This window comes from Prunus dulcis, chromosome 2 (genome assembly GCF_902201215.1).
Source record: "Prunus dulcis chromosome 2, ALMONDv2, whole genome shotgun sequence".
Taxonomy (NCBI): Eukaryota; Viridiplantae; Streptophyta; class Magnoliopsida; order Rosales; family Rosaceae; genus Prunus; species Prunus dulcis.
In genome coordinates this window covers 19,322,753-19,348,342 of record NC_047651.1, presented here as the reverse complement: position 1 = coordinate 19,348,342, position 25,590 = coordinate 19,322,753, and the positions used below count along the sequence as shown (strand labels likewise).

Genomic DNA, 25,590 nt, shown 5'->3' with positions numbered 1-25,590 from the left:
CCTCTATGGATGAAGGCCCTTTCTTCCTCTCTCCATTTCCTCAAAATTCTTTCCTTCCTTCCCTTTTCTTCAATTAACCACAAGTTTTGCCGCACGGCTATACTCAGGTTTTTTATTTATTTATTTTTATAATTGTATAGCCACGCGGCTATATAAGTTTTGACACATGAGCGCATGATCGCTAGTCAGGTCCTCTCCTTTTAATTTTATTAAACAGTATCGCCATGCGGCTATACTATTATATATTTTTTAAAATAGTCTAGCAGCGCGGCTATACTTGTTTTGAAACGTGGGGCTATAATCTCTATGCAGGTCCTTTTTTGTATGAGTAATGCTATACTGACCATATTTTTATCTCACATTTCTATACCACATGATGTGGCATGTCCATATTATATGTCACATCAATTAAGACAATTAGAAAAATAAATATTGGAATAAATCATAAAAGAAAAGAAAATATTAAATAATTTTAATTGATGTGGTTGTCCACCTCAGCTGCCACATAAAATGGTATAAAGATGTGGTATACAAATGTGGTAAAAGTAGAATTATTCTTTTTGTTTTTATCGGCTATACTTGAGTAATTTTTTTTTTATTAAAAAAAGTATAGCCATGCGGCTATACCCGGGTGTTTTTTTTTCCCTAAAGATCGTATAGCCGGAGGGCTATACTTGTTTTGACACGTGGGCTCGTGATCTAGTATAGCCGCACGGCTTTTCGGGTTTGCTCTAGCCGCTCCCGATTATATCTTTGTATGTGTCTTTAATCTTCTGTGTCAAAGCTTCCCTGAAATTTACATATTCAATAAGACTATCGATAAGACATTTTATATTTTTTCGCTATACGAGCATACACCATCGAGCCGTGATGAATTGCGCCAAGGAAAGATCTAAAGGTTTGGTCGACTTTTCAATTGAGTGGTTTAATGTTGAGTCAAATCAACATGACAACTACCTTATTTCATAATTTAGGCAAAACATTTAGGCTTACATCATCCTCCACCATGCTATCATGGTTGTTGTCTACGTCCTGGTCTCATTTTGATATTATGTTAAATTTCAGAGAAGTAGGTGAGTGATTTATTACTAACAATATCGATATTGTTCTTAACTTAACTACCTATAAAATCCAATACGTGTGAAGTTTTATCACAAAAAATCTCGCTGTTATTAGAAATGGAACCACTTATTATAAATTGTAATTTATTTAGTAAGTTTCGAATGTGTGGGACTTTTCTATCTTCAACAATGGCTTCTTCATTGGAGAGGAAAAGCCATCCCCAAATAAATCATGTTGAGCCTGGGGATGAAATTACAAAGGAAGAGGAAGAGGAAAGCTTCTGCTATGCCATGCAGCTGGTGGGTTCTTCTGCGCTGTCCATATCTCTGCAATCAGCAATTGAGCTTGGCGTTTTTGACATCATAGCCAGAGATGGTCCAGGCGCCAAACTCTCTTCATCTGAGATTGCAGCCAAGATTGGCACCAAGAATTCTGAGGCCCCCATGATGATGGATGGGATCCTCAGGCTCCTCACCAGCCACTCTGTTCTCCATTGCTCTCTTGTTGCTGCTAATGAGGATGAAAATGGTGGGTCTGATTTTCAGAGGGTCTATAGCCTTGGCCCTGTATCTAAGTACTTTGTGAATGATGAAGAAGGTGGTTCTTTGGGCCCCTTGATGGCATCGTCTCAAGACAAGGTCTTCATGGAAAGCTGGTTAGTTTAGTCCTCTTGATCCTGCCACTAATTAAGTTATACTAATTTATTACTTTTTTTTTTCTGGTTACATTGGGAGGAGAGAAACCCTTTGGGGTTTCGAACCTTGGTGTCAAGCAGGGGAAAGGGGGGAGGCCACCACTGTGGTACCTGTTCTCGACATAATTTTTTATAGTCGGGATGGAGGAATACACAAAAAGCCACACCTTGCAACATATCTTTTCAGCCTTTAGAGTTCAAAATATATTATATTTGAAAAACAATTCATATATTTATGAAGACATTAAGTTGCTACATAGCATATGTTTATGTGATTTCAATGGGTCCTCTTTCTCTTTGATCACTTTATAATTGTATTCTGTTTTTTAAACAAGTTGAAGGCAATAGTTGTGTGAGGTGAGGCTTGGACTTCATAATACATTATCTTCATCTTCTTCTTGCTTTTACACAGAGTAACGTGTGCTTTAAAGAAAGAAAAAATGGTGACAGAGGAAAGGGTTGTTCTGAAAAGTTAGAGAGAGAAAATTGGTATAAATGAGGGGAAGAGAATATACATCTAATTTAGGAAAAATACTTTATTGTAATGGAGATAGCACTGTTTTACTATTTCTAGCTAATAATATAATGACGCGTTGATAAGTTATCTCATGTGCCATTATGTTATTGGCCAGAGATAGTAAAAAGTGTTTCTCTGTATAGGAAAAAAAATTGGGGTTCTTAGATCTAGGTCCAAAACGATTAGCTGTCATTGGGTTTAGTTCACGCGTTTTTGGTTTTAGATGTAGGTCCTTTGACTTTTATTACTCTTTTTATTGTGTCGATTTTACCCTTTGAGGTACATAAGGAAAACATTGAAAATCTAAATTTAATGAATTATTTACTTGTAATTAAATTTCAGGTTTTAAATTTGGAATTCTTTCATTGATAATATTTACCTAATATATGGGTAAAATACAAATTAATCAATTGAAGTAAAGGCCCACATATTATACTAATCAATTAGGCAAGCACCTACATTAAATTATGTACCTAATATACAGATAAATAGTATTCTTATTAGCAACGAAAAAAACTTAGTGATAAATCGTGTTACCTATAAGTCATGAACATAAATTAGAATACTACCTATAAGTTAGGAACATAAATTAGAAGACTATCTATAAGTCAGATACAAAAATAGACAAATAAAATTGTATGTTACCTATAAATAAAAAAAATGTGCATAAAATACTATTATTCATTGTCTAAAATAGGAAAAAATAAATATATATACCTATGCAATAGGCAATATGACAATATACCTACACCATAGGATAATTTATCTACAAGAGTATATATTATACCTCTACCATAGGGTGAACAAAAATAAAAATAATGGCATATAAATTCTCATCTTACTCATTTTAGACAATAGGGATATAATAGGAACAAAAAAATTTAAATACAAATAAGTTAAATACAAAAGTTTGAATCAATATGTCAAAGATGAAATGTAATCTACGTGGCAAACTAGTCAAAAAACTTGTATCAATAAACAATAATTCGAGGACAAAACCCAATTATTAGTAGGATTTTTGGGTCTCTATCAACTTTTCTAAAAAAAATTCTCTCCTAATGTAGAGATAGTCTCCTACTGTGTGCAATGGGTTAATGACACCAATAAAGTAATAAATGAGCTTCTAATATCATATGTGTTTTCAACTGTTGGATGAAGAAACATCTAAAGGCTGAAAAGGTGTGTCAGGAAGTGTAGCTTTTTGTGTCGCTGATCTTGACCTTTTTATCTATTTAAGTTTGATTAATGTACTGGCACATGCATTACACATTATTATTTATATAAAAAAAATTAGTAGAATGAAGAAACTAGAAAACTACGGTGGAATGATTGAACTTGGGTGTAAGGAGAAATATTCACTACTATTATACCCAAATTTACAGACAATTTCATTCCTTAAAATGGCATAATTAAAGTTAGTATCGGATCTAACTAAGGAAGTAACTATTAAAATTATGACTGGTCCACCCAATAATAGAAGAAAGGCCCTATATAATTCAAATTTTATTTCAAATTTTATTAAGTTCCCCAAGTCAAAGAAACCCACATAATTTGTGCTAATTATAATACTAATAGGGTATCTAACTCCAACTTTCTACACATAATAAATTCACGGGTCTCAACTGAAAGATGCAGTTGTTGAAGGAGGAATTCCATTTAACAGGGTCCATGGCATGCACGCTTTTGAGTATTCAGGTTTGGACCCCAGGTTTAATCAAGTGTTCAACACAGCAATGTTTAACCACACCACCATTGTCATCAAGAAACTTCTTCATATCTACAAGGGCCTTGAAGCCAAGAACCTCACACAACTTGTTGATGTTGGTGGTGGTTTGGGAGTGACCCTTAATCTGATCACATCTAGATATCAACATATAAAGGGTATCAATTTCGACTTGCCCCATGTCATAAATCATGCCCTTTCCTTTCCTGGTAGGACTTTAATTTATTTGATTCAATGTGAAATCTTAGTTTTTGCTTCATCGGAAGTGGTATGCAGCATATATAAAATGGAAGTTAAATATATTTTTTTTTTTTTGCAGGTGTGGAACATGTTGGAGGGGACATGTTTGCTAGTGTTCCAAGTGGGGATGCCATTCTTTTGAAGGTAATTTTTGAATTTCTCAAGCATTAATTAAATTTTTGGTTTTCTTCTTTTAGTTTAATATTGGTAACTATATGAAGCTGTTCAACTTTTCTTCTGATACATTTGTTTGTAGTGGATACTTCATGATTGGACCGATGAGCACTGCCTAAAGCTGTTAAAGAATTGTTACAAAGCTATTCCAGACAATGGAAAAGTGATTGTTGTGGAAGCACTACTTCCAGCTATGCCAGATACTAGCACTGCTGTGAAAAGCACTTCCCAACTTGATGTGATTATGATGACTCAAATTCCGGGAGGGAAGGAGAGGAGTGAACAAGAATTCATGGCCCTGGCAACTGGTGCTGGATTTAGTGGCATCAGATATGAATGTTTTGTCTGGAACTTTTGGGTTATGGAGTTCTTTAAGTAACCAAGGCATATGAAAACTTATACACTAGAATGAAAGTGTTAAGGCTCCAAGCCTAATAAATGTTAAGGGTCCAAGCCTAACAAAAGATTGGCAAATATTTCTTATCTATAAGCAAGAAAATATTTCAGACTCAGAACTGCACATAAAGTCTGCAGATTATTTTACTTATTAATTTACTTTGATCTTTCCCTTCTAAAGTAACATAAGAAACGTAATGATATGAATTACAAAATGAAGACAGAGTACATTTATAACCGTGGTTAGAATAAGCTTATGCAAACAAAATGAAGAATGTTCACATATTTATGAACAATGCTGCGAGATATACACATATGTATAAGCTTCAAAAACCAACCACAAGTTCTTCTCCTATCTCAGCAGCATTACTTTTCGGGTTTGCTCTAGCCGCTCCCGATTATATCTTTGTATGTGTCTTTAATCTTCTGCGTCAAAGCTTCCCTGAAATTTCAAACACCAGATATGCCATGGAAATTCTATATGTTACTATGGCAAATCTTTTTTGGACCAATTAAAAGAAATAGAAACTACTTATATACTCCAATAAAGGTTTTTGTAGCAAATTGTACTCACCTGTCTGGTTTGAAAACAAGGTTCTTGTATGCAAACCACTGCAAAGATACATAAGAAAGGCAGGTATAAGAAGTAGGAAAGTGCAAGAAGTAGTGAATTGGGTTCTTTTCTGGCATAATCTTAATTGAAAAGTTTCTAAAAGAATGCAAAAGCAAACAAAACCCAACTTACCCCGGTGTAGCCAATGCCTACAAGCTCAAGAGCACCAGGGACTAAAGGAAGCCTATCAATTGCCTGTTACAAACATACCCATCAAGCAGATTAACCAGTCAATAATCGATTAATCGAGTAAGAAATTAGCTACTCAAATCTACAGAAATAAGAACACAGCAACTTAAAAATTTTACTTTGGAAACTATGGAAAGCTAACACAGAATGTGGATAAGGAGAGAGACACACCGAGATCAATCCAGTGGAGCCCCATAGTGCAACAGCAACAGCCACCCCAAGTGAAGACACTGCATACTTATCTTCAACTTTTTCCCACTAGAAAGCAAAAACAAATCATGTTGTGTCATCTAACTTGCTGAGCTCCTTCATACAAAAACACTAGATAGTGCCATAACTGAATGAAAGGCTTACAGCTTCTTGAACTGTCTTCACAATCTCTGGGAACTCAGTTGTAGCCACTTCTGCAGGTGCTTCCCCTGTGGCCATGGCCATGACATTGCGCGCAATCTTACGACCTAAAAGAAATAAAAAAGAAACATCAGTATATATGCATTGTATATTTACACATCTAGTATGTTATGTTACTAGACTGTCAATCTAAATGATACGTTGAATAAAATTTCACTTCATCAATCGTCTAGATTGGTCAAATTGTTTGGAAAAACAAAATTTTCATCAAACATATAAAGTACTTTGTAAATACTAATGATAGTAATCATGGATGGCTCACAATAGGCAGTAGTCTTCCCTGGGCGGTTCTGAGACTGAACCGGGGGTGGAGGAAGCGTAGGGAGGGTCACACATTGCGGCGATGGTGCTGCCGAGTGGCGGGGAGCCTTGGTGTCAACAAGGGTGGATGAGGAGGAGATGGAAAGTGTGGAGGAGCTAGACGCCATGGCTATTGAATCCCCTACAGGTTATTTAAGTCCTATGAGAGATTCTGAGGCCACCAAGGACGAGAAATTTGATACAGTAGTGTCTGATGAGTTTCAACTTATCTTTCTTGTTATCTTTGTTCTTGGTTTGTAATTTTGGAGGGGTTTTGATTATTTTGCAATGGACAGTGGAGATGGTGTTCTCTCAAGTTTGGAGATGGAGAACCACCCATTCCTCTTCATGTGGATAGTGTGATGACATGGCTTGTAGGATAGGCATTTTGTGGTGTGTGATTTGGATAGGAAGCTCCAGGTTGGATCTCTGTTGTGACCCAAAAAAACCTCTCCATTATATTATCTTCCTCCCAAGGGCAAACTCAAAATTTTAGAAGACGGGTTTGTAACTCAAGTGATTGAGAGCTTCGATTTCCCTTTCCTACTATATCTTTTATAACATAAAATTAAAAACTTACTAGTGGGGCACAACTGAGTGAAAACATTTAGCAAAATATTTCAAACATCTCCATCATGCTTTGATATGGGAAAGGTCTAAAAGAGTGAAAATATCTACATGTGCATATGTGATAGGCTGTTCACCACCACCCAATACTCTTTTAGTAAGAAGATTCTCATCTGGTGTTAAACATTTGCACTCTCTATCCACTACTGGCATAAGCCTCTCATTAATATTGATGAACAAAATATCCTTAAAGAAAACAAACCATCATGTAAGCCTACTTGTAAGTCGTTTAACTAGGGGATGGGCAGCAGAGATTCCATAGGCATCAAAGAACAAGTTTCTTTTCACCTTTACCTATACTGTTGGTGGTAAATGTTAAAGTAGGGATGGTTGAGGTTGAGGTAAAAATGAGTTACGAGAATAAAGAAATGGTCAGCTTGCTCCCGGGCCTAAGTGATCTTGTCTTCTTTGGGCCTTCGGCCTAGTAATCTTAAACTTCAGTATTTGTGTGGACAGCAGGCCACACAAGGTAGTAAGGCACTAGCCCATTTTATTTTAGATGGTCATGCAAGGTTTCTTTTCCTTTTTTAAAATAGAGGCTAATAGGTAGGCTAATTTATAAGTTATAGACAAACTTAGTAGGGTGGCACTTTTTTTTCTTTTCTTTCTAATTAGATGTAACAGTTACGGCACAATCGCCTCCTTAAATTGCACATTTGTGCTTGTGGCATCGAAGCTTGATTTGTAATAAGCTAGCCTATAGGACAAATGCAAGTTTTTGTCGTTTACACACGCATGTTGATGACTGATAGAGTCGGTATGCCTAACGAACATTGAGTTAATGTATTTTAGAATAATAGTCAATCGTAGTATTAAATTATAATTCTAGTCTATTAACGATTGCTAGTCATCGATAATTTGAACACATCTCACATCATCACATGTAGCTAGGTCAGATTCTCCATTGGAGAGTCAAAGATGTGGTAGAAGGATAGGGGTAGGAGACTAGGGTTCTTTTTTCCTTTGATCTAACATGCCAATTCCCGCGTAAATCTAAACAAATCATCATACGAATGCTACATAGTATGCCCATGCTTCTTTTTACGCTACAGTGAAACGGTAAAACCCCAGTTGATAAAAGTGAAAATAATTGAAGGGAGTTGATCTCGAGGTGAATAATTTGCTCATGGTTAGAAAGGGATGGACAAACCATGGCATAGGAAAAAGGCTTTGTTTCTTGGATCGGAAACCGAAACAAACCCATGTAGCCCCTCCCACCCCCACACAGACGCATGAGAGAGAGAGAGAGAGAGAGAGAGAGAGAGAGGTTAAACTTAGACTTCCCTAGTCCCCACACTACTATACTACGACTCATTTTGTCTTCTTAGCCAACTTCTTTCAATATAATTTGAGCTTTCATGCATTCGTCCCACCACCTGTTTGGTAAAATGCCTCAAGTGGCACTTCACACTTTTCACCTTTATACACGTAGGAGCCCACAACCCAAATCCCATATATGATTCTATCGAAAATTTGCATATAATTATGTGTATATCCTATATATTCTTGGATTCATTATTTCACGAATAATATCTTTTTTTTTAATCATAATTTATATACAATTATGTATTTATTTCTCATTATATTTTACAACCGAAAGCGACTAGACCAACAATTATATAGAATTATTGATAAAGAAAAAAGCTCCTACTTCACCACATACAATACAATGATACAATATCACACTAACCCTACCTAAACATGTACTAGAAAAATAAAGGGAGATATAGAAAGCTAAAAAAGAAGATGTCCTTGAAGAATATGAAGAAAAGGCCTTGTTTCATGGTGTGGCCGAAAAGCCACTTGGGGACAAATCGGAAGCCGAAAGCTATATAACAACAAACAAAAAGAAAACAATAGATTATAGGCCTTTCTGCTGCCGATCGATCATCACAGCCTCTTCCCAACTTCTTTCGTGCAACCGTGCAATAATCATGTAACATAGAAAGAAGAAAGAAAATAAAAACGTTGCATTAAAAAAGTACGCAGAAGCAGGCACACATGCGCAGGCTGTCAAAGACTGATTGACTGGACAAGCCCCTCACCTCACCAAAGAAGTTTACTTTGAAATTTACTTTGACCCCTTTGAAATTTTGACTGATTGATCCCTTCTTCTTCTTGTGTTGACTTCAAGGGGTGACCATAGGTCAAAGCATGGCTGGTATGATGAAAATTTGGGTTTGGGGATTCTGATTTTCTGATTTTCTATGATCTGATTGATTGTACGGTGGTGATGGGGGTGCTATGCTATGCATATGATGTCTAGGTTAAAATGAAAGTTTAAAAAGGTAGATCTTGAAATTTGGAGGTGGTGGGCCAACAGAAAAAAAAAATGTGGGTCTTTTTACAGAGTCTCCAAGGAGATTTCTGGCACTCTTTTGAGATTGGGATGCCATACAATGAGGAATCTCTTGCTCTCTGATAAATCTCTGACCCCAACCTTCTCAACCCACCAAACCCACCAAGCAAAAGATATACATATATAAGATACAATTATATTACTGATAATGTTAACAAATAAAAGTACATGTCAGCCTTATATGGACAAAACCCAGTTACCCAAGTTCAGACTCAACACAAACACAGAGGAAGTGAGATGGTTTTGGCTTGGCGTTAATTAGGAGAAAATAAAAAATTTAGATTTGTTGTGGGGTGTTTTTAATTTGGGATTAGGGCCAACTTTTTTTTGCATTTCATGATGGACGGTTTTCAGAGCCTAAGCATGCAGTCATAGAGAGGACAGAGAGGTTCTCTTTGGAATTTGAAGTGTGTGAAGACTCTCTGGCTGTAGTCGAAGCAGAGTGTGTACAAATATTTGCAGCATCTGAATCACAACCCCATTTTCTTCTTTGGAACTTGGAAGATTTTTGTGGAAGGTTTTGTCTTTGGATAAGAACAAATAAGATTGAAGCCTCTTTAATAACAGGAGAAATTGTATTTTGCCTTACAATCTTGAGATTATAAAACACACTGAATTGTTAATCTGAATGGATCATTGTTTTGAATGTGTGTCTAAATCATCAATTAATAACAATGTTTTAGTAGTATTTTTCTCCATTTTGTTGGAAGACATCAAAAGTTTGAGTCTTAAAACCCGAAACACTTGAAAACTTTAACTAATATTATTTGCAATTTCTTAGAACATTTCTATTCATTTGTCACGGTAAAAGGCAAAGGTAGACAAGGGATGTTATCATTCACATGATTAGTGCTTGCTCTATCAATTTTTTTGTTTGTTTCTCACCCATTGTCATGGCAATCCAAGGGCAAGTACTATTCACATGAGATATGAGGAGAGGAATTTGTATAAAGTTTTTGTGTGGGAAATAAAGAATATGACTATATATTTAATTTTTTTTAAATTCTGAAATTTTTGGTCTTTTTTTCCCTTTTTTTTTTTCAATTTTTTTGTTATTTAATCTTGTCTAGACAAGTCTTACCTTGGGCCTACCCAACCTAGTGACTGGTGAAGCCCAACGCTTGTCCTGACAAACCTTGACTGCTAGAAACGGGATTGACGGGATTGGGAGCCTAGGGGGTCTCTTGCCCGAGCTAGTCTCTCCAGCTAGAAATGCTTTTAGAGGTGGGAAAAAATTAATAAAAAGGAAATTGAAATGCATTGTCCCATCAAACCATGGTGAACGTAGTCACACAGACATGTCACCTGCCAGGTAAATTTAAAGCTGATCTAATGTTGGAAAAGCACCAAAAGGAGAAAAAACAAAGGAACTGTTAACCAAAATGATGGAATCTCAAAACCCTTGGCATGCAAGTATGCAAAACCCTAACTAAACCAGCTGACGGCGTTTGCTTTGGTAAGACCAACCACATTGAGACTCTCAATTTTCCTCTGCCATTTCAAAGAAGGAGAAGTGATTAAATTAAGCTAAATATGCTTTATTAATCTAATGCCAAGGACAATTTCTGGAAATGTGAGATTTGTAGAATTAGATTATAGAATTAGAGGCTCGTTTTTCCAAATAAAACAAACACTTACTTTGATAATTTCAGACAAACGTTCCTTTTTGGGTTCCATTGTTATTGAAGATAGAGTTGCCCTAGGGCCTTGGCAAAGTTTCTCTATTTCTTAATTTTGGGTGCCTTCTCTCTCTCTCTCTCTCTCTCTCTCTCTCTCTCTTCTTTTTTTTATTTTTTCGTTTTGCCTTTTAATCGCATATTATTATTGTTAATGAAGTTAATTACTTGGAATCTGAATTGGTTAATCATGACACTTAGGCTAAATGTCCACAGAGTTTAAGGAAATGATTAAAGATTGACTTCAAACAAAAAGTGAGAAAAAGAAAGGGAAACATGGAGGGAGCTAAAAACCAAAAACCAAATGATGTAGATTGAGACTGAGCTTGAAGAAAGGCTGTGAGAAAGGAATATGAAATGCAGAGGCAAAAATGACTAAGACTTTGGCTTTTCACATTGGGATATGTGGTGCAGCTTTGCACACTTGCCTTTGCCCTCTCCAGTCTTCATCATCCATATGACAATTTTCAGGCAACTTTTTAGTGGGATTTCCTTTTTTTTTCTCTCTCTCTAACCTCACCACCATTTTGACTTTGCCTTTCCTCCATCCCATTTCAAATCCATGTCCTCACACAAAATCTTCCTGCCCATGTCTCCCCCTAAACTTCATTTCATCATGTCATGAATTATATACAATATGTAAACACAAAGGGAAAGCTACAAAATATGCACAAAATATTTGTAGCCTAAAATCTTAGAGCATACTGCATATATATATATATAGGACATTGACAGCCTTCCTGGACATGCCTTTTATTTGGTAGGTGAAGCTACTGTGAAAGCTACCACCTTAGAAACTTAGAAATGGAGAGCAAATTGATGAAGTGATCTTGAACATCGTATAAGTCCAATAAACTTGTAGCTATCCTTTTAAACAAATGGAATTATTGGGTGGCAAAAATGAATTTGAAGTATGGGGAAGTAATGTTGAAATATTCCACCAGCAAGAGCAGCAGGTGCAATACATGTGGGGGTGGTACCACTTCTTTCTGGCCACAATATATTTATCTTTAGCAATAACAGTGAGCATGAACTTATTTGGCAATAACTGTAACAAGTTCTTTTCACAAGCTTCCAGAGGGCACATGGGAGTGAGCCAAATTCAGCTGCATATACTGCCAACTTGGGTTCACATTTCAAGTTTCTGTAGCCTACCTCTCTCTCTCATGTCATTTCTCTAGGGCAATTTAACTAGCACAAGCCCTTAGGTTTAGGTCCTAGAACAGTAAAAAAGAGGAAAATAACTGAGCTGGCTGGGCTTGGAGCCTTTGACTAATTGCACCTCCCCTCCCAAAACTATATAATTTGGCAATTAGAAGGGTGTTTCATGATTCAAGCTTGAAATTTGAAAGATTATCATATCATCCATGGAGGCTGAAGAAAAATGTACAGACTTCAGAAACCCAAGAGGCAGGTAAAAGTGTTGGCTTAAGGACATGCATAAAGCCATATGCAATGATGAAGCACCTTACGGACTCATAGTCCATATGGATAGAGCCCCAAAAGTCAAATATAGAAAGAGAAGCATCCTTTGCAAAGCTGTAATGATGATGAGAATATCAGATATTCAAAATGAGCCCTAAACTCTCCAGCAAGCATGGTGGGCCCCCATTAAAAAAAACGAAAAAAAAGAGAGAGGAAGAAATAGACATCATCTGCAGCATTGTCACTACAACCTCAGCGGGTAAAACTAAAACACACAAATTTACATCCTAGGAGATGGAAACAATGTTTAAAGTGGAGGTTCCCTCTGCTCCCCCATCTCCATCCCAATATCCTAAAATAGTGAAAGACCACCTTACATTTTTCATTTCATGTGGTCACTTTCTTTTTCCTTTCCTATCCCTACTCTCTCTAAGAAATGAAATGGGGTTAGCTGCTTTCTGGAGCACTGCCTTTGACTCATTAAACCAATCAGCTGCAGCCGTTGATGAAGCTGAATATTTGATGTACAGCTCTAGCAATCTCATCTGCAGATCCTAACTTGCATCCTTCCTCTATCTGCAGTAACACACCAAATTTAAATTCCAAACTGTGTTAATATTATATTACATCCATACACACCTCTCCTCAAAACAAGAGCAATAAAATAACAAATGAAAAGGAAGCTTTACTGGGGTGTTGTGATATTATATCATATATGCTAGCCTGCTAGCTAGGGTAGCTTGAGATCCAAGTCAGAATGTTTGACTAGGAAAAAACAAACAGATAAGACAGAATGAAAAAAAAAATTTGTAAAAGATAAATAATACCTTGAGATTGAAAGAGTAAAGAACAGTATCCTGTGAAGAAGTAATGTTGAGGTGCAAAACTGTGAGCCTAAGATCTTCCAATGCAAGAATGGCTTTCATCAACTGGCCAGCTCTTCTTTGGCACTGGATTTTTAAGTTCACATGGGTTTGGATCACTGTGACATCTATGTCTGCAGCCTCAGACTTGTTCTGTGCTGTGACTTCATCCTCAAGGTGGGTGGTGGTGGTGCCTTCCTCATGAGACCCAATTCTGCATTGGGACAGAGACATGAACATTCCATTGGATGGCATTGCCATACTGGCAGAGGAGGATGATGATGATGAGCTAAAAGAGTTGTCACCATTGCTCCCTTGATCAGCTCTTCTCATTCTCTTTTGGGCTTCAAGGGATTGAAGCAGCTGCTCCAATTCCTTCACAAAGTCTATTGCACCCCCCACAATAGATGCTTGGTCACCCTTTGAAAAACAAAGCTTATTTCAATAAAGAACATATCATGGCTTCTTCAAGCTAACACATGAAATTGTAAGAAGCTAAAGATTAAAAATTCATATATATGCTTACCCTTTGAATGTAGGATGTGGGCATGAGGGACCTGAGAACATTGAGATGGTCATTCATTTGGCGCCTGCGGTTGCGTTCAACAGCAATGTGAGTCATGCGCTGGCTCTCTACTTCTTCTTTGTTCTTGGTTGGCCTTGTTCTCTTGCGCTTTCTTCTTTCTCTGGTGACTGGAGGGGATTTGGGGTACTGGGTCTGCTCAGGTTCATTTTGTGCTTGAGCCCAGGTAGGTGGAGGAGATCCTGATGAGTTATTGCCTTTCCTACAACAGTTAATTTCAGCTGAGTTGGGCTGTTCCTGGTCTTGGATGCACTCTGAACTAACAGCCTCCAGATTACCAGCAGAAACTGAATGTGGGTGATTATGAAGGTCCTTGGCTTCTGATTTAACAGGTGAATGCAACTCAACCATGTCATGGGTCACACAGCTCTCAATCTCTAGTGCTGTCTGAAGTTGGGTCTCCATTTCAGGCATGTAGGCTTTGCCTAACTCCCATGGATTCTTTAGGTGCTGTAGTCTCAAGAGTGCCTGAAAGCTTGGCTCTTTCAAGGGAAAGTAAGGTGGGGAGGAGTTTACAGTTTGTAACATCTGAAGGAATGGCATTTTGTCTTCCAAGCTTGGTATTGAGAGATGTGCTGCTTCTTCTTCTTCCTCAAATCTCAAGCTTTCTGTGGTGCTCAATCCTTGTTCTAAGCACTGAAAATCCAAATGCTCACCAAAAAACTGCAACAAACCATAAACCCAGAAATAATTATAAAAAATGTGAATAAAGAAAGAAAGAAAGTTTGGAAAAGGTAAGAACTTTACTGGGCTTCACACCTAACCTTTTTCTATTAAAGAAAGCAAGAGAAAAATAAAAACAAAACTGACATGGGTTTAGTGGGGGGTTCAGTTTCAACTTTCAACAAAGGAAAGGTAGAACAAAAATGGAATGAGAATCGAATGTGAAAGAGGAAAACAGTGTAGCACGGTGTTATTATTTCCAGGAAAACAACACACATTGCATTGAATGCAAGCATTTTGAGAAGTAAATGCAGTGCATTTTGAGAAGTAAATGCAGTGCATTTCTTGAGGCTAGGGAAGGGATTCTAGAAAGGGAAAAGAGAAAAAGAAAGGGCAGTACAAACAAATTGAGCAAAAATAACATAACATACACAGGGATCAATGGGTCCTTGAAGCCTCTCCATTGCAGCTGAGCTGAGCAGTTGTTGGGTGAACTGTGCCTTAAATTGTTCTATCTCTCTCTCTCTCTCTAGATATATTGGCTATACCAAGTTACCAACATTCCATTGTGATGCTAACAGAACAATTGCAATAAATATAAAAAGCCCCAGCAATAAGAAGCAGAATGAGACCCCATGAATCCAACACCATAAAATAAATATATTCCTTTGTTTTGTGATGGGTGTAATGATGCTCCTAAATAGAACAATATTTAATGCTCTGTGCTAGCATTGAAGAACTAACTAATTGAGGAGATCAGAAAGAGGTATAGAGTACTTGACACAAGAGGTTGAAATGGGCCTCAGAGAGAGAGAGAGAGAGAGAGAGAGAGGTGAAGATGGGTTAAAACAAAGGTGGGGTGAAGAAAATGGAAATGTACTAAGGTCGGGTGTGGTAAGAAATGAAGGGTGGAAAACTCTCAAACTGATTTTGAGAGGATATGCTAATAGTAATGCTTAGATATACATGAAACTGAGAGAGAGTTGGTGAGAGTTAGCAGAAGAGAGAGAGAGAGACAGAGTGAGAAGACTATGGTTGTCTGGTTTACAAGGTCCCTAGCATTATTGGCGGTGGCAGTTTTGTCCAGCTGCGAGGACAGACAGTTGTGGGGACTCTCTCTCTCTCTCTCTCTCTCTCTCTCAGTGCACACTGCACAGGAAAGAAAGAAAGAGAAAAGCTTGGGAAAGTCCTTCTATGGATTGAGTCACTTGTCTGACGATGGGTCATTTCCCATTTTCACACATGTCCAGCCAGCCCTGCAGCCCAACCCAACTCAACGCCCAACCCAATCTCAATTTTACCCATACTTCATCACTTATTTACTGTCTACCTGTACCCTCCGCAAATTCCCCCCGAGTTGCACTCGGGTTGCAATTCTAAAAAAATACGTTGGTATTTTCTACAATTTTTTATTTTATTTTAATTGTATCAAACTCAAGAAATTGAATGAATTTGTCAAAGAAATTACCCTTTACATGCTTACGTAATAGAAAAACTAAGTGTTTTTTTTTCCTTAAATAACTTGGAAAATTAAACATATTTTGAATATGGAAGGACCGAAATGAAGTCGATACGCAGTAGTAAGGCGACAAAAAGGGCAATGGGGTTATTTCGGCGCCAATAACTTTTTTATTTGCCCATACATTTAGTAAATTTGCAATTTGAACAATTTTTCTTTCAAGCGAAGAGGTAACATGTTAGACGAACAAGTTTTTGGCTCAGGCGCATTCATATTTAATTTCTTAAACTTATTATCATATTTTTGTAATAATAAATTTTTGGCTCCTCTGCAACTAATATATGAATTGAGACTCCGTGTTTCCATTTCAACTATTATTTTAGTTCTTTCTCAACTATGTCATTGTCATAGTCCAAATTGAATTGTTTCTGAAGTTGAAACAAAAAAACTAACTTCTCATGAACTTGTGTAAAACTGGTTTCGGGCTTAAATTTTTAGTGAGATGTTTGTGTTTCATGTGTCGAACGTCTTGCAAGTTATATTCCCTTCCATTTAATTCACATTGAAAACAAAACAAAATACCTATGCTTGTTTTTTATTTTTATTTTTGGCTGGGCCTAGAGCCACTAGCTGTGACTCTGTGAGCATGTTTCGCAATAAATATGTCGGGACACAGATTTTGTCTCTAAGTACTGATGGGACCGAATCCTAGATTCAAATCATATATTTCCCATTGCATTTCCTCCTTTTTAATCAAATTTGAAGTCAATTGTAATGCTATAGCATTGTCACAGCACCACACATTTTGCAGTGATCTAAATAAGATTATATGTCCATGATGGCAGATTGGCTACCTTATTAAAATGAACCCTCTCGATATTCATACGAAGAAAAAGAAAATGGAATTATTTGAGGTTTTAAAGGAAACTTTATGTGCTTTGTTTTTCTAATGTTTTTCCTTAATAAAGAAGGGGAATTTGAACATTAGGAAAAAGAAGTCTCTCTCTATTTATATAAAACCAAAAGACCGTATGGGTAAATTTTCAAATAACTCAAAATGATGCTTTTTGTCAATACGAGTTGGTTCAATTGGTAAGGTCCCTACATCTTGTGTGCCCCATCAGTATTCGAGTCCCCCCTGTCAACAGTTCTATGTTTGGTGGGTAATCTATAAAATTCTTCTGTAAATCCCTCCAGGTGGCTGCAAGGCGTAGAGGCCTTTGCGTAACTCCTTCTTAGTAAAGGTCTGGGGTTTGTCCTAGCCCTAGATGTGGGGGTAGTCTCTCCTTCATAAAAAAAATAATGCTTTTTTTAGAAAACTCAAAATTATCTTTATTTAAGAAAAAATAATAATAGTCTCTCCACTCGGCACCTAAGTTAATCCCTTTCCCATAGTTTAGATTAGATTAAAGTATAATATCTTTTGCATTAAAATATGAGAGAATTTTCATAAGTTACAAAATCTGAGACAGTTGCACCACTAGGCTTCCCACAAGGTTGGCCCAAGCCAACCCATATGGCTTTTGTTTCAATAGAAAGCTCTATACAGTGCCAATGACAAGGGTAATCAATGAGACTGCTATGGGCCCACTGTCTAGGGGGTATAAATGTTTATTTATTTTATAAAGAGGTATAATATATTTATTTTATATTTTTTTAATATTTTTTTAAAAGTAACATGGGGTGTTTTAACACTTTTAAGCTCTAATTGATTACAAATTTGGAAGTTTTAAGTTTGTTGTTCTGAAAGTCAAAAAAGAAAATGAAATGATTGAATTGTTACAAGTATTTATTTTGTTTATACATTATATTTGAATGTATCAAACGTAATCTCTTATATTCGATTTTTATATATTGAAATTTGAACTTATATATTTTATTTATCTTGAATGATAAATTTTTAGTTAATTCGAAAAAGTTAAATTTTGATTGAAAAATGAAAATTAATTTAACACGTAAATGAAAAAAAAATTATATGTATATAGAGGCCTAATTTTTTACAACTGCCCTAGGCCCTGAAAACTCAGGATGGGCCCTGGCTCCATATCAGACATTGCTTCCAGCTTGTGGTACGTAGGGATTGAGATACCTGTCATAGCTCAGGCCTAAGATTTTCTAAATATGTTCCCATTTTTGTCTTCATACAATACAAACCAAAAATAACCCAAATTAAATCATGCATTCACATGTATACGTATGCGAATGGTTCTTTTCAAGTTTCTGTAACATTTCCTAGTTCTCACGGCACCCTACAGCTCAAGAACCCTTCTCTGCCATTTGCTCAAGATCCTAACATCGATAAGCATATATGAATTGAAAGGCAACCTCTTATCGTGTTTCCTTTTTATTTCTAGGGTTGCTTTCAGACCACTCACATTGTCACCTGTTCGCTAAGCATATGTACTCTGTCCTATAAGGTGATTTATTTTCTTCTCCTGGTTTTTCTTTCTTATTATTGGGTAAAGTAGAGATCACGGATGTAAACTAACAACTCACTTGGAACTTTTATAAGCGCCACGACAACTTTTCAGGTATATAGTACGCACATACTCAAAGTCGTGACACGTAGTATCAGAGTTAATTAATATCTCATACGATCTTAACTTACCGTAAGAATATGATTATGATAAGATATTAGCTAGGAATATGAGTGTGGAATGCCAACAGTTGACTATGAACTCCATTTTTTACAGTTCATAAGTGGCAAGAGAACTTTTTTGGTATATAATACGTACATACTCAAAATCGTGACAATTAGTATCTGAACTAAACTCATAGGATGTTATTGTAGGAATACGAGTATGGAAGATTATGCTAAAATATTAGGAATACGAGTGGAAGATTACGCTACTTCAAATTGATAAGCTAGATACTTGGATTTTCAGTATCATGATCTAGGATCTTTTTGAAATATTGTCTGGCCTCATTTGTCACTACAAACAATTTTAGGCATGGAGGATATTGATGAGTGGATATGCAGAGAATGACAAATTCAATTTAATTCATAAGATAAATATCTTATCCAAGCCACACTGCCTCTATTCTCCTCACATTAGTTTATTATATTGCAGATCTGTAGCCACACAACCAGAAGCATATGCTTCAAGTCCTAAAATGTATGGCAGAATTTAAAATTCCTTTGTCTTCTTCAAGCTTGGCATTCCTAAGCAAACAAACATAAAAAATAAAAGAAAAAACTTATTGAGAAGTAGCAGCATTCAAATATTATAACAGCAAATAAATTTTAGCATTATCCTGCTATCAGTTGAGAAACTGGTTGTGGATTGTAGAGGCTGCTGAAACCCCAATACTTGGAAGTTGAAAACCTTATCTCCTATGACTTGCAACTTACAAGGTCAAGCTTCACATCGGCAGGCTTTGGCCCCTTTCGTTCTTGCAACTACACATACTGCCAAATCAATCTACTGTGCCTGCTTTCATATGTATATATTGATAACAAGAGATATCTGGCTATGTATTTCAATTCGTGACTAATGTTCTCTTGACAGACTGACGAATGTTCTCTTGACAGACTGTTTGATACATAAACATAATCATTTTGTTGTTAAACCATAACATGAATGTTTGGTTGAAGTTGATAGTAACTTAATATACTTAATGATACCTCCTCAAAATTGACAAATTACATAATGGTTCATAACAGTAGCAAAGCTAGCTCAAGGACAAGTAAAGTTGTACAGGCAGCTTCTAGCTTAAGTCAAGATGACCATAGTTGTCATTTATAGACCATAGATGTGGACCTTCATATTAGCAACATGATTCATCTGAATAGTAATTTCACTTAAGTTTAATGAAATGATCAAATGGCTAATATGAAGATCCACATGAGAAGTCCATATATGACACCTTCACTATAGAATTTCGCCTTACATATGACAATCGAATCAATCTAAGAGCCCTCACCAAAGCCCATGTGTGTGTATTGTTCCCTTTTAGGTTGGATAGTATTTTACCTAAAATTTAGACAAATTTGCAAGAAAACGAAACCCTATATCACTCAAGGGTTCAGATTCGGGTTCGGCTATAACACTAACTCGTTCTTAATATGAATACCGGGAAATATTACATCGGTTGAGTTGAGTCCTCATGGCACATTGAGTGGTACATTTGGTCTATTGAATGGTACATTTAGCCAGTTGAGTAATGTAACACCACTTTAAAGGTATAATACACCATCAGATTGGTCATTTGTTGCCCTTCATACTTAGTTTGTATGTGTGCGTAGAAAAATCGGCCCCTTAGATTGTAAGACAAACATTACAAAGCTACACAAACTGTTACAAACCAATCCAACTGTTGTGCACCGTACTATTGTTGTGCATTATTTACTTCTTTAATATATCAGCTAACTGAAAGAGAACCATTACCCCCTTGTAAGCTTGTGACAGTAAGGCTCCAGGAAATGCTCATGAAACCAATCACTCTATTGCTTGAATCCCAAATATCAAGTACTCAGGAGCACCAAACATGCAACTTTCTAAAGAAAAGAAGAAACATGTGAGCAGTGTGACCACTGTCCTGCCTAAATACAATCTTGATGCTAAAACTCTAAACCCCTTTTAAGAAGAGAATATGCAGCCATATAACCAATTTAAAGACCTTTCCTCTATGAGCACCTTGTCCAAACATCCCTCTAACGCTCAATTTGTATGGTCACATGGCTGATGTTATGCTCCCTTCTGATATAATCTATCACATCGTCCAGCACCATGTCTGCGTTTGCTTCTGGTCTGATTTTCACATGGCAAGCCAGCAGGACTTTCCCCACTGTGATAGCCCATATATGCAGCTCATGGATAGCCACCACTTCATCCATCTCCAGCAACCCCTCTTCAAGTTTTGTCGCATCAATCTCTCTTGGTGTGCTTTCCATCAGCACATCAAGTATGTTCCGCATCATATTGATCGTTGTCCCCAAAACAATGACCGAAAAGATTAGAGTGCAAATCAAATCGACTATCTTCCACTCAGGCTTGTACCATATGATTGCCCCTCCAATCATCACCCCGATACTTTGAACAGAGTCCCCAAGCACATGGAGATAAGCTCCCTGTAGATTTATGTTCCTTTGCTTCTTCTGCCCAAGTCCATCTTTTGGCTTATCCAACAGTGGCTCTGCATGAGCTTCATCAGCATGATGGTGTCCATGATCTTCATCAGCATGATGATTTTTATGATCTTCATGAGTGTGAAGGTGCTCATGTTCATGTGAGTGTTCCTCATGATCATGAGCATGATGATCATGAGTAGAAATTGTCATTCCATGACTGTGACCGTGATCATGTCCATCATGTCCATCATGTCCGTGCCCGTGCCCATGCCCATGCCCATGATCATGGCCCAACAGAATGGCCATAGCTATATTAACCACTAGACCAAATGTGGCAACAAGAAACATTAGAAAGCCATTCACCTCAGATGTCGGATGAATCATTCTATCTATGGCTTCATACACCAATATCCCAGCAAGTAACCATATCATCTGGATGGAAACCAGGGCACCAAGAATTTCAATCCTAAAAAACCCATAGGACTGACGGGGAGTGGCTTCCCAACCAGCAGCCCACATAGAGAACAAGGATATGGCAAAGGCTGCAACGTCCGAGAGCAAATGTGCTGCATCTGTCAATATTGCTAAACTATTGGCTTCAATGCCACCAGCAATCTCAACACCCATGAACAGAACACAAAGTACCACTGCAATTAAGAGCTTGCGCATGGAGGCTGATCGCTCTTTGGCATCTTTAGAGACGGATCTAGCATCCGAGAGTCCACATGGTGCTTCCCCACAAATCTTACTCCCACCAACACTCGTCTCACCATCATGACCATCTCGATGGATCTCAATAACCTGTGCATGATTAGTATTTTGTGCTTCCATCTGAAAATTCACAAAAAGAACCCATTAAAAGAATGCTTAATACTGTAAGTACGGAAAGTAGCAAGACAAAAGGTTTTGAAATAGGACAATAAAAAACCGCAATAACATTACATTATCTTGCTGTCATCTTAGCTAACAAAAAACATGCATCATTTATACAAGCATATGCTTAAGCAGGAAATGTTCATTTGTAAGACAATACAGAAGAACATTTTGACTAACTTAGAGTAGCTTTATGAGCTTGATAAGACCAGAGCACTAAAAAGAGAACAGAGCATACAAGTGTATTGTTAACTCTATTGAAAATAACTACAATTTCCTGCAACCTCATATCTCTTTGAAAACAGAAGTGCAATGAAGACATGCTAAAACAAACAACTCAAGCTATTGAAAAAACCAGTAAAAACAAAGAAGAAAAGATGCTAATCAAGGGAAGGAATTCTGGTAATCATTTTTCTGGCTGGACTTGAAATGCTTGCAGCCACTACAATTTGTAGACTTAACAATCAACCCTGGCAATTCCTTTTAAATGACTCATCCTATAGAGTACAAAACAGTCTTTACTGAGACAGACTTCTAGAACCTCATTAACTCCGAAATTTTAATCTTTCTCAATATCCCTACTTTTCCAAACACACAATAAGGATGTTAGACTTACTGGGTGAAATTAAAGTAGGAGCAGGTTTGAAAATAGTATCTTAGAGTGTGTTAGGGTTGCCAGGAGGAACTCTTAGCGTCAAATCAGAACCAACAAAAAAATAGCAAGCTATATGATCAGATCAGATTAATTGATCAAAATGACAAAATTGTTACTGCAGGTACACTGCAAGCAGAAATGTTGATATGCCAAAACATTTATCTCAAAGGCCTTTGACAATTGTGCAAGCAGACCCCAATCAAATATATGATCAACACCAAAGTAAATATGCAAATCACAGTCTAAAAGAAACCCAATAAACTATATATCTCTGGTGTAAAGCCTATAAGACGATCAAACCATCTCAGCCACAGCTCTCTCTCTCTCTCTCTCTCTCTCTCTCTCTCTCTCTCTCATGAAAAAAAAACAAGCTTTATGAGTTCACAAGAATGAGAAAGAACATCCATAAAAAAGATGAAATACAGAGGAAGTTGATGATCAGGATATTAACAGAAAGTAAGAGGTTTTAAGGACTCAGAATCTTACCTTTTAGTCTTAGCTACTTATGGCAGTGGCAGTTGCTGTGGCGTACGAAAAAAGACTGAGATGGGCACCAGCAGCAGCTTCTGCATCAAAACCCTGTGGCCTTGAGAGTATTATATATATTTAGGACTAGCTTCAAATGGAGCTCTGCAGAGTCAACAATTTCAACTGCATCCGTGGAAACTACCCTTTTATCCTCCACCAGATCTTCCAAATGCAACTACAAGTATTTGAACAGGAACCGACTCAAAGGTCAAAACTCTGGCCAAGTTTCAGTCAACGCTGTATTTTGAGTAGGTGGCGGAGCTCACACGGGTCTCAAGATCGTGGCAAACTTTGTCGAGTCTGTTAATGTCGCAGGCAACAGGCAGATTAATTTAACATAGACAAACCGATCCACAATAACAATATTCTACTTTACAGTTTGTTTCTATTTTCTGATGAAATTCACATTAGAATACAGAGTCATTAAGTAGGCTTTGTTGGATTGTAGCACCTTAATTAATGATGCTTGCTGATTATGATTTAGCAATCTGCGTCTCATCATGATTGGCTGTTTTTTCATGTCACTGCCATTTTGACGATTTCTTTACTTCCTCTATATAGATCTTAATTTTTGTGGGGGGTGTCTATAGATTATAATGGAATGACGGTTCAAAAAGAGTGACATTGAAATAATCAAGTTTTTTTTTAAAAATAAAATAAAATATTAAAAGAGGTTTTAAATTCGAATCTTTCTTTCTGATCGATAAAAGAAAGTTGTACATAAATTTTTTATATTTAATTAGTCCTTTCTGTGTTTCTGATTTTGGTAGCCAATTTGAATCTTTGTTGGTCAGTTTGGGCATCCAAAAACCAGAATGTTGGTTTTTTTTTTTGGGTCCTTTAGTTTTTGGTAATTTTGTTAATCATGTGTTTAATTACGGGTCTTGTATTGCATTGTCAAATTTAAGTTATTTGGGTGGATAAGATAGAGATTCTATCTTCCAAACCTCAAAACGACAAAGATTTTTGGGCGGACTTGAGATTCTATTCAAAAGCTCATAATGACGAAGTTTATGGGCCCCAAGACAGAGCACCCACCCCAACACAAGAGCACTACAACGACGTAATAGAGTTATTTTATAATTAGTCAAAGCAAAATCAATTATACACCTTTACATTTACATTGTTTCTATTGGAGTAAAAATCATATTTATAACTTCCGGAGGTATAAAGGAATCTTAACTTTTATCTATCCTTTCTCACATTTTCTCATGTAGGTTCATAGCTCGAGTTCGTACAAAGAGACAAACCACGTGTCCATTATAACCATCATCAATTCTTAAGAAATCTATAAAGCCTCAGAAGAGATGTAAAAAAAGATGTACATGTGTATCTAAATTTGCATTTTACGATTATGATGCAAATTTATAATTGTTTACACCTTCCCATTGCAGGTAATTCCGATAACAAATTGTGTATATTTAACATACACCTCATTATATAACCCCGCATTGAAGATGCTCTAAGGACCATATATAAAGCCCTCATTATAGAATTCTTGCGACAAAACCACCTATCAAACAAGACTACAATACAACCCAAAAACACTTGGATCCCTCCCACAATTTCTTGAACGAAAATCATGTCAAACCAACAATTTTGATGGAACCAAAATTAGTAAAACATGCAACCCAGGTTGCATATCTGTTTTTGGGTTTTATTCTAAACATTTATAGGTTATACAACCAATAAAGGAGTTCTGAATTGCTGGTATATTTTTAGTTTTTTTGGTATAAATTAGACCAAAAGATCTGACAAGAAAAGAGGAGAGAAGAAGAGGTTTCAATTTTGATCTTGGAAGTTGGATATTATTAATCTCTCTGTGTGTTGTGAAATTGTGAGTGTTGAAGTTATGGGTAAGCTTCAACCGATAAAATATGGAGAGGGAAATAGTAAATTTCAGATGGGTTTCATTACCAGTACGTACATAAAAGTTGTCATCTTTTTGAAGAAAAAGAACAAAGCCTTGAAGAAAACAGACTGATCTGCTCTGCTGCATGCACTGCAATTTGCATGGAATGGATCACAGAGAGCGCACGTGGTCCATAGATAGGTGGATCCTGGATGGGTCATGATGAGTCACGTGACAGGGCTACATGTGTGTAGGCTAAGCCCATTTGCTGATCAAAAGGGCCTATAAATACTTCTTGTAGTTTTTCAGCAAAGCCCAGATTTGTCACTTGAATTTTGTCTGCAGACTTGTGAAATCGGAAGCAGCTCAGCATTTGATTGTAAACCAGTCGAGAGCTGTACTGTACGCAAATGGTATAATTCTATAGTGAGAGTCTTATTCAAGGTCTTTAGATGAGATCTTATTTTTTAATCATTGGATCAAATTAATTAGTTTGATCCAGCAATTAAAAGATCTAAAGGTTTTAGATAAGACGCTCAATATGGAATTACTCGTACAAATTAAACGAGAATCATTTATCCAACAAGTTGATTAAATTCACATATATCTTTTTCTTTCTTATCCCCTTTTATGTTTG

General features: G+C 36.7%; 4 protein-coding genes across 4 annotated transcripts; 1 reads left to right on the top strand and 3 right to left on the bottom strand.

Moving 5' to 3' along the window:
* Positions 1-1,226: 1,226 nt before the first annotated feature.
* Positions 1,227-4,789, top strand: LOC117619155 (anthranilate N-methyltransferase-like). The gene is made up of 4 exons (XM_034349028.1): positions 1,227-1,717; positions 3,937-4,205; positions 4,316-4,380; positions 4,493-4,789. Exons 1-4 carry the CDS (start codon positions 1,251-1,253, stop codon positions 4,787-4,789), a joined length of 1,098 nt encoding a protein of 365 aa, XP_034204919.1. The 5' UTR covers positions 1,227-1,250.
* Positions 4,790-4,982: 193 nt separating this feature from the next.
* Positions 4,983-6,822, bottom strand: LOC117619154 (protein CURVATURE THYLAKOID 1B, chloroplastic). The gene is made up of 6 exons (XM_034349027.1): positions 6,282-6,822; positions 5,963-6,066; positions 5,780-5,866; positions 5,552-5,614; positions 5,381-5,418; positions 4,983-5,248 (listed from the first exon to the last, which is right to left on the bottom strand). Exons 1-6 carry the CDS (start codon positions 6,445-6,447, stop codon positions 5,191-5,193), a joined length of 516 nt encoding a protein of 171 aa, XP_034204918.1. The 5' UTR covers positions 6,448-6,822; the 3' UTR covers positions 4,983-5,190.
* A 5,577-nt stretch (positions 6,823-12,399) lies between these two features.
* On the bottom strand, positions 12,400-15,641 carry LOC117620308 (transcription factor bHLH67). The gene is made up of 4 exons (XM_034350472.1): positions 14,947-15,641; positions 13,796-14,515; positions 13,234-13,689; positions 12,400-12,982 (listed from the first exon to the last, which is right to left on the bottom strand). Exons 1-4 carry the CDS (start codon positions 14,977-14,979, stop codon positions 12,896-12,898), a joined length of 1,296 nt encoding a protein of 431 aa, XP_034206363.1. The 5' UTR covers positions 14,980-15,641; the 3' UTR covers positions 12,400-12,895.
* Positions 15,642-20,209: 4,568 nt separating this feature from the next.
* LOC117619626 (metal tolerance protein 1-like) lies at positions 20,210-23,424 on the bottom strand. Its single transcript, XM_034349625.1, has 2 exons — positions 23,060-23,424; positions 20,210-21,876 (listed from the first exon to the last, which is right to left on the bottom strand). The coding sequence occupies exon 2, from the start codon at positions 21,874-21,876 to the stop codon at positions 20,629-20,631; it is 1,248 nt and encodes a 415-aa protein (XP_034205516.1). The 5' UTR covers positions 23,060-23,424; the 3' UTR covers positions 20,210-20,628.
* Between the last annotated feature and the right edge of the window lie 2,166 nt (positions 23,425-25,590).